The sequence below is a fragment of the Mastomys coucha genome, unplaced genomic scaffold, assembly GCF_008632895.1.
Source record: "Mastomys coucha isolate ucsf_1 unplaced genomic scaffold, UCSF_Mcou_1 pScaffold17, whole genome shotgun sequence".
NCBI classification, from domain to species: domain Eukaryota; kingdom Metazoa; phylum Chordata; class Mammalia; order Rodentia; family Muridae; genus Mastomys; species Mastomys coucha.
In genome coordinates this window covers 25,208,073-25,217,809 of record NW_022196899.1, presented here as the reverse complement: position 1 = coordinate 25,217,809, position 9,737 = coordinate 25,208,073, and the positions used below count along the sequence as shown (strand labels likewise).

Here is a 9,737-nt window from a genome sequence, read left to right as displayed (position 1 = left end):
CCCCCGCAAACCCGGGGAGACACACTGCAGGTTCACTTCGGGGTTCGTCACGCCCCCTGCTGACGTCACACCACCAGACCGCAGCCCTGGCCCTCGATCTTTTCTCTGGACTCGGCGAGCGCGGGGGCCGCCGGGTCGCGCGCCTGTGACGTCGGCGAGCGGCGACGCCATAACTGGCATCTGCGCTTCTGGGTTCCCAGAAGCGGAGGAAGCCGCGGGGTTCCGGGATCCCGCGCGGAGGGGACAGGAAGTCGGGACAATCTGCGCATGCGCGTCGGTCCGCCTGCCCACCCGCCTGTTGGCGCTGTTTCCGGCCGGGCAGCGTTTGACTCGGAAGTGCGCACTGTAGACCCGCGCGGCTGCGGGGGTCAAAGGACTGAGGCGGCGAAAGCGGCGCGGGAATCGCTCGCGGTGAGCAGCGGGCGGACCCGAGGTGCCCGGCAGCGGGCTGCGTGGGGCTCGGAATGGTGAGAAGCGGGCGGACGGGGCTCAGCGGGCGGGGCCTGGGGGACAGGGGCGGGGCGAGGGGCGGGGCCGGGCAAGTCTGTCGGAAGGTTAGGGAAGGACAGTGATGTAATGGGGGCGTGGCCTAGGGGACAGGGGCGGGGCACACAGGGGGCATGGCTATGGTTTGACCTGATCCCTGCTGTGTATACAAGGATGCTGGGCTTGGGGGTGGGGCCTGTGGGTAGGGTGGTGTTACGTTCGTGGGGGCGTGGCCCGAGGGACTGGCGGTGACATCAGGAAGGGGGTGGACTGGTTGGACTTGTGGTGTACTCATTTGCATATGCAAATCAGCCCCGACTGCCCTGTGCTGAAGCTCCCTCTTTGTGTGCAGGGGAATGGTTTGCATATGCAAATGCAGCAGGCCGAGCATCCCGTGGCCCTCGTGAATATGCATGAGCTGATTTGCATACCGACACTTTGGACCCGGCCCTCTCCATGCAAATGACCTCCATGAGATTTGCATATGTAAATGAGACTGCGGTGGGCGGGACCCTGACAGGGATGGAACTGACGACTCAGGGTACTTCCTGTTGGGCTGGGCAACTATTAGGAAAGGCTTCCAGTTTTGGAAGGGATTTCCTGTGTGGCCTGGGCCTAAATCTGGGGACCTCCAGGGTGGGCAGGGCTCTGGGGTAGGCGGGGTGGCCATCTGGTCGGTAATCGCTTCCAGCTGCAGCCATTTTGAAGCCGCCTCAGATGTGTCCATCCGTTCGCCGGCCAATCCGTGTCTACGTGTGTCCATCTTCTGGTCGTGGGTTTGTCTGTCGGCCCCTCCCACCTTCGCCACCGCCATGCCACCTGGGAAGCAGCCGATGAAGGTGGATGAGCTGTTCCTGCGCTGCCTCAGCCATCCCGTGACACCTTGTGCACTGCAAGACGGGCTTCGGTGCATCCTGGATGTGACCCCTGATGCTGCGACCTCTGACCCCGTGACCTCTGACCCCGCCCAACAGCTGCCCCTCAGCGCCCCTGCCTACAACCGACCAGTGCCAGGCCCACAGAGGACAAAGAGACATAGAGCGGTGAGTGACCATGGGGAAGCCTGGGGTGGGGGTGTGTGGCCTCATAGGGGGACAGCTGACATCATGGGAAGAAGCCCTAGCTGGTGGTTGGTGGGGAGGGGCCAAAACATGGAATGGCAAAGGGGCGTGGTTGGGGCTGGGTGAGTGAGTCAGACTGTCCAGGTCATGTCGGGGTCACAGGGCAATGTCACAAGACAATGTAGAGGTCACGTGTGGGTCACAGGTTATAGTTCACTCGTGATGTCGGGGTCAGCTGTGAGGTCTGGGTTCTCAGGATAGATGAGGGGTTACCTTCCGGGTTGGGATCCCAGGATCATCTGGGAGATTGTGTGAGCTCCTGCTGTGCTACAGCCCTGCCCCCTGGCACCCCCACCCCCCAACCCCTGGACAGCTGCTGGCCCTGTGTGGAGTCACGTGACCTAGGCTGCAGGGAAACTAGAGGCCATCGGATGGAAAGGGCAACAGGGAGGACTGGATCATGGGCATGAGCCCAGTGACCCCCAGGTGACCCCTGAAGTCTCTGCCATGGCCGCCATGCCCACCTTGGCCCATGGACCCACCAGACAGTCACTTCTCCTGCCTCCTAGGTTCGTGAACCCACTCAGCAGCCATGTCCCACCGCCTCCTGCCCATCAGATCCGCGAGGTCATGGGATTCCAGGTGTAGGACATTCTGCCTCCCTCTTGTGTTTGTTCTGAAATGTGTGAATAAATAGGAGTAGTTGGCCTCTGTGCATGAATATGGAAGTCATGGGTGCCTCATCTTTACTGCAGTCAGGAGATGGCCTAGGGAGTCCTGGTCTTCATGTAATGGGTAGCTGATGTTCCCCATGGAGATGCTAGGAATTAAACACCATTATGTGGAAGACCATCAAGAGCTTCCCATGCTGAGCTATCTCTCTCCTGCCCTGGGTTGCTTATTTATGATCAACATTTTTATTACTAGTATTTCCATTTGTCAATTTGTAACTGTTTAGATATGCACTTCCATTTCAGTAAAGTTTTGTTAATGTTGCAGTTTAAACTGGTGCACTCCATGTTTCTGGAAGACGGATACAGAACAGCAGTGAATGTATAATTATTTGTAGGAAATTCAGTAAAGAACTGGGAGTTCTATCATTTTGTTTCCTTGTTTGCAGGGGAGTGAGTGTCTTAATGGGTAACTTTTTATTATTTTGTTATTGTGTGTGTGTGTATATGTGTGTATGTGTGTGTGTGTGTGTTGGGTAGGAGGTAGGGGTAAAGTGGTGGTGTGGGTGTTTCCTGGCTGCCTACCTGCTTATCTGCCATTCTGTCTGTGAGTAGTGTGTGTGTCTTAGCCATTCAGAAGTCAGATGAAGGAGTCAGATCTGCTATCCGTGTGTGTCTGTGTGTCCTTATGTGTCCATGCATGTCTGCATGTCTGCATGTCTGTGTGTGTGTGTGTCCATAGCCAAGTTAGGGTCCACTGCAGATTTATGTTTCAGAGATCCTTACTTATTTATTCCTTGTGCATGGGCTTGTGTAGGTCCTAGACCACACTTCCTGAAAATGAATACAAAACAAAATAAAACACAATACTAAACAAAACAAATCAAAATCAAATAAAGAACCAACCAAGCAAACAAGTTTGCCTGCCTGCCTACACAGAGCAACACTACCTTCTAAGTCTACCTGTTACTCTTTTATTTTATTTTCTTTCTTTTCTACTTTTTTTCATTCTTTTTTTTTCTTTTCTTTCCTCTTTTTATTTTTACTTTTCATACAGGGTTTCTTCGTGTAACCAGCCCTGGCACTCTTGAAAACACTTTGTAGAGCAGGATGACGTCAAAGCTGTAAGAGCCTGCCACTGATTTTCAAATGCTGGAATTAAAGTTGTACACCACTATGATCAGCTAACTTTCTCATTTTTTATGATTCTAGCTTTTGCAAGAAAGGGGTGGGGGAGAGGGAGGTGCATCATTGTAAGTTTGTAGCTAGCCTAGTCTAGAAATCAAGTCACATGAGAGGAGTTCCAGGGTGACAAATTATATTTAACTTTTACTATACCAACACTACTTCCTAAGTCTGCCTGTTTTCCTTTCCTTTCCTTTCCTTCCCTTCCCTTCCCTTCCCTTCCCTTCCCTTCCCTTCCCTTTCCTTTCTATATATTTTTTTTTTTTTTCCAGAGCTGAGGACCGAACCCAGGGCCTTGCGCTTGCTAGGCAAGCGCTCTACCACTGAGCTAAATCCCCAACCCCTCTATATTTTTGTCTGTTCCCACACCCTCGAAGGAAGTTGATCAGTTGTCTTGTTTATTAAAATACTGGTAACTGCTAAAAGGTGACCTGTTGTTTTAACAAGTGTAAAACAAAGAAATTCCACCAGCAGACAAGTTTTTTTTTTTTTTTTTTTTTTTTTTTTTTTTTTTTTTTTTTTTTTAAATTAAATGCTATAATGAGATCAACCAGTGGACCCCTTTTCCTTATTCATTTTAAATAGAACAAATTAGTTGGCTGGTTTGGGAGCTTTCTTTGGTTTCCAATTTGAGTGTTTGTGGGGCTGTTGATCAGGTATCTGTCTCCTACTCTCTCAACAGAATTGATGAAGGTTACAATAAAATGGCTAGATTTTTCCATTTATTACTTTTCTTATTCTAATAAAAGGTTCATCAGTAAGTATATCTTCTCTATCTAAAATTACAAATGCTCATGTCTAGATTGCAGATATTTTTGTGGTAGTTTTTAACATACCTAATGCTGGGAACCTTGGAGTAGAGTTCCTCATGCTTTGGTGACCCCCCAAAATAAAATTAATTTTATTGCTTCTTCCTAATTGTAATATTGTACCTGTTATAAATTGCAATACGAATATTTGATATGCAGAAGGTCTTAGGCAACACTTGTGAAAGGGTTCTTAGATCCCACCTGGGTTATAACTCACAGCTTGAGAACTAGTGCTTTATGGTACCTCCTGATAATACTGTGTCTTGTGATCAATGGCAATGGGAACCTTGAAGAGCTTTATCCAAACAGGATGACAAAGTTCGCAGACCAATTAGAAATGAAGTTATGAATCATTCCTCCAAGAAAAGTGCCAGATCTGCTGAGGTTATTACCGAGGTGGAGGAAAACACAGAATGGGTACCAGGTGAAAGTAAATATAAATATAAGCAATGACCACATGGCTAATTGCAGAAATGAGGATTATATGTGATGTGAGTGTTCCTGTTATATTTTGCTAAGGTTGAATTTCTACAGATAATTGTGTATACATGCCGTTAATGTGGATCTGGATAGTGGAAGCCACAGCTTTAATCCAGATATTTGAGCTGAAAGGCCCCTCCTCTAATCTGTGATATGACTTGCATTGCAAGCCTATAAAGTGACACAGAAGAAGGAGGCTTTTGCTCTTTAGCTGAATCCTCTCACCTTGATAGCAAGTCCATTCCTTCACTGGCATAAGAGCCAGCTTCTGCAGGGTGGAGTTGGCACACACCTTTAATCCCAGCACTTGGGAGGCAGAGGCAGGCAGATTTCTGAGTTTGAGGCCAGCCTCGTCTACAGAGTGAGTTCCAGGACAGCCAGAGATATACAGCAAAAACCTGTCTCGACCCCCCCAACCCCCCCCCCCCAAAAAAAAAGAGCCAGCTTCTTTGGAAATTCAATTTATTCCAAAGATAAGGTGACACATCCAGCCTTGTGACCTGAGCAACAACTGGATCCTTGAATTTTGCCTTCATAACTAGTTATTGTTGAATTTGCTGAACCAACACAACCTCTCAGTCATTCTAAAAAATACCCTGCATATAGAGAGAAATTCATTCTATTAGCATGCTATTCTATTGGACTCTAACTAATGTATTAGAAAAGTATAGAATACTTTTGGACACATTTCCTTAACATTTTGTTCAGAGTATGCTTTCATTTTCATTTTCTATATCTGTTGGAAAAGAAAGTCAATTGGAAAAGTTTAAAATATCTCAATTTAGATGCAGATAGTATTGTCAGGGTGGCAGCCCCAGTGGGGGTCTTCTTTCTTGTTGGTTCTTTTAGAGGCAACAGCGGGGAAAGAGCTTTGGTCCTGGTCTTGTGAGATATGGGGTAAGACTTTGTCTTATGAATTATTTAGGGTTGCTGTATAATAAGAAAAAAGAGTTACTTATCTAAGTCTAAGTTAGTATGTATGCTACTGTAGCTGACCTGATGTCTGTGTTCCTCTGAGGCCAGAACATGAAGACTCTGCCACCTAGTGCCTTATCCTAACATAGCATGATATTAAGTAAAGAATTGCTAGAGCCTTTTTACATTTGTCCAGATGCTTCTTGCTTGTGGGGCTAGAGGGAAGTTTGGAGCAAGAAACTTCTGTTGAACCAAGAGAAGGGAATAACAGTCACAGAAGGAAACACTTTTGTGCAAGAAAATATGAATTATCTCACATAAGTTCTTATATAGATTGAAGAGTCATGCATGCACTTTCATGCATTTCCATTCAAATAAGTTGGGCATAGCTTGCATGCATTCTCACAATTACATACTTCCACAAACACATCCATAGTTCCATGTGCATATGGAACAAAAGACCAAGCTTTCATGCAGAAAGAACTAGCTCATTCTGGATGAAAAATGAGCTCCAATTTTTATTACATAGAGAAAGAAAAGGCTTCTGCTGTTGTCATGCTTAAAGAATTAAAAAGTTTGTAACAAAAAGGCTTTGTTCCTGTTAATAAGACTGAAGCCTGCATTGTTATTAAGAAAGGACCTGTTCTCTTCCATAGTAAAGAGAAACCTACCTGCTCCATCTGCTCTTTGCAGCTTCTTCCTATTTTCCTTTGCATTCTACCCATTGCACTCTTAGTTTTTTATGTGATCTATAGATTCTAAATTATTTCACTCTGCATTCTTTTTCAAAACTTGCTCTCTACTCCTTGTGCACAATAATGCTCTTACTTTCAATGCCTTTTATCCAAATGCTATGCTTATGCTTCTAAATTCTTCTTTTGTTCAGTTCAGTCTAAAAGTGTTCTGTCTAATAAACTTCTCCTTAGTTCAGTTCCTCTCAGCTCAATTCTTCCCAGCTCTATTCTTCCCAGCTCAGTTCTTCTCAGCTCAGTTCTCCTGAGCTCAATTTGTAAAATGGATCCTCCTACATTTTTAAACTGACCAAAGGTGTGATATAGAAACAGCAGCAGTTATTGTGCCCCAGAGAAGACAAAATAAAACTATAAAGATAACATAGGTTCTAAAAATAAGACAATTATGGAAGACAACATATGTGGAAGTATTCTGTTGTTGAGTGGGGTAACATCCACAATACACAATTGTCAGACTTTTAGGACTTTTAACCTATATGCAGGATGTAGTAAAGAACATAATTATGGCAGTATTATGCTTATTATAGGAAGAGAATTGGCCAAAGTACCATCTAAAAACCAATGCCTTGGTTTGTACTGTGTGTTAGAACAATGATTTTTTTTGCCTTCTTATAAGGTTAGTAGTTTGTTGGAAACCCATGAAGAATTTTGGACTAACCAGGATAAGTTTAGATTCAACCACTGTCTCTCCTGTATTGCTACCTTGTGTGATATATGAAAAACTAGATTTTGAAGAAATATTCTTAGCATCATTATTGACGTTCTTATGTTTTGTAAGGTAAAAAGTGCTTCTATTATAAATTGGACTATATTCCAGAGTTTTTCAAAAAAGAATATAACTTGAACCAGCTGTTTGCTTCTTCAGTCCACTCCATGAAGAACATGTACCTGCTAATTTATAAGAAAGGGCAGTTGAAGTCAAAGGACATGAGATAGGATATCTGAATAATTCTAGAAATCTGTGATTTGATTTTGATGACAGAAACTCTTTCATCACACTTAAATCTGGGAGCATGCATGATTAGTGTAATGATGGACACAATCTATTAGTGAGAAGTACTCTTTGATAATGATTCGGTATTCTATATTTAGTAAATAAAGCTTTTAGATTCGTCCTCAATATTTAATAAGATTGTTCAGTTTTCCTCAGCTGTATATGGACCCTGTTCTGCTAAAGTAAGTATGAAAGAAAAGTAAGGTCTTTTCTTTCATGTAGGATATTGACACATCTACATATGACAATGAATATCAAAAGTGAGAGTTTATTTCCTAAATAATATTTCATATGACCAAACATAATTCTTGAAGACTTTTGTCCCTTTAATTGCTAAAGAGACACAATGCATTTTAAGAGTGATCATACTTTACATATGCATGCTTAAGATTACATATTTAATAAAATCAACTTCTGTTGACATTTTGTTAAGGTCTATCAAAATTTCAACGTCTATGTTATCACTTGATCTTCTGAAGAATCTCTGTATCTTCAAGTTTTTCTTTGTACTATTTTCCCTCTTAGTGAACATTATTCCATACCTTTGGACTGAGTGTGACTTCTCATGGAAGCTCCCTGTATTTTGACTCTCAATGTAGACTGGACCTGTAAAGGATAGAATTAAACTTAAATTACAGCCACTTTCTCATAAATCTGAGTACAAAGACCTTAATCCCATATATATTTCCTTTAAATCTCATAAGCTATGTGCTTTAAATACCTTACTTATTCCTTCAGAACTTCCAAAGACTTTGAAAAAGGATATAACTTGAACCAGCTTGTAGGTTTTTATATTTTTCTTCTCATTTTGTATATTTCCATCTATCTATCTGTCTATCTATCTGTAACTATCTATCTTATATATGTGCTATATATTATATGTTTATTATATATATTATTATATATTTTTATTAAAACCATGTCCATCTTAAGATCATTCTCACATTTTATAAATGTTAATACCATAAGATACAAAAAAGTTTATCAAATGATTTCACAATCTGTTGTGAGAATATTTATTCAGGGATGGGAATAAACAATTTATATCTCCTCTTTCTAAGTTCTTAATGACACCACATTTCAAAACTATCCTAGTTCACCCTATAGTAACAGTGAAAATATTGGTTTTACTTATGAATATTTGACAAAATGTTTCTTGTGACACTGTAGATATCCTGTGTTGAGTCACATTAAAAATGCTTTACTCAGTACATGTTAAGATAAATGCACTTTTCCTAAGTAGTTATCCCTCATCCATATTGTACAGATACTGGCTGCCATGTCCCCTTTTTTTCCTTTCCTTTTTTTTTTTTTGGTTGAGATTAATTAATATTTCAAAACTCTGCTGTGATTTATTCATTCAACACAGCTGATGGTATGCAAATCGTTGTTATTGTTATTTTATCTAAAAGATAAGATACCATCCCTGTGCTGGGTAATCAATTGTTGTATAGTTATTTGTTCTTTTAAAAAAGCTTTACTACATATAGATATTTTATAAATTATTAACCTGTTTATGTCTGTACAAAAAGTCAAATTTAAAAGCACAGATCTGTTACTATTATATGAGTGAGGACAAAGTCATTATGAGTAACATGTGGCCTAAGAGTAGTAAATTCTTTAAAAAGAATTCTTTAAAAGTAATATAGAACCATAAGAGATAGAGACCAAGTTGAATACTAATATTGGGATAGGGTTCAAAGAGATACCATTTTGATCTGAAATGTATGATTACAGCCAGGCGATGGTGGGGCATGGCTTTAATTCCAGCACTTGGGAGGCAGAGGCAGGTGGATCTCTGAGTTCCAGGCCAGCCTGGTCTACAGCGTGAGTTCCAGGACATCCAGGGCTTCACAGAGAAACCCTGTCTTGAAAAACCAAAAATAAATAAATAAATAAATAAATAAATAAGGAATCTAATATGTCTGATTTCATATATTACTTGTTTTTGTTTTGTTTAGTTTTTAATAATTTTTTAGGCTGTAGGTTTTTATATTTCTTTACCTTATATGTTTAGTGTTTTGATTACTATGTGGCGAAGGGTTTTTTTTTTTTTTCCAATCTATTTGGTATTTTGAAAGCTCTTTGTACCTTAATAGGCATTTTTTTCAGTTGAGGATATTTTTCATTTTTTATTTCACTGAAAATATTTTCTAGATCTTTTAGCTCATATTGTTCTTCTATTCAAATCATTGGTAGTGTTTTTGCTTTCTCATATATTTCAGAATTCCTTGTTGTTTAGTTCCAGGAAACTTTTAAAATTCACACATTTTTGACCATTGTATTATTTTTCTTTTCTATTCAACTTTAATGTTTGAGATTCTCTCTTACATCCTTATTCTATGGGTCAACCTTTCCTCTGTAATTATAATATACAAGCAAGT

General features: G+C 41.5%; 1 protein-coding gene across 1 annotated transcript in view; it reads left to right on the top strand.

The window, feature by feature from the left end:
• Window positions 1-77: 77 nt before the first annotated feature.
• Window positions 78-9,737, top strand: part of LOC116095053 (zinc finger protein 120-like) — a 35,164-nt gene continuing 25,504 nt past the window's right edge. The window contains exons 1-2 of the mRNA XM_031376553.1: window positions 78-467; window positions 1,178-1,529. Of these exons, the coding sequence (XP_031232413.1) occupies window positions 268-467; window positions 1,178-1,529 (552 nt within the window). The 5' untranslated portion in view covers window positions 78-267. The remainder of the gene's footprint in view (window positions 468-1,177; window positions 1,530-9,737) is intronic.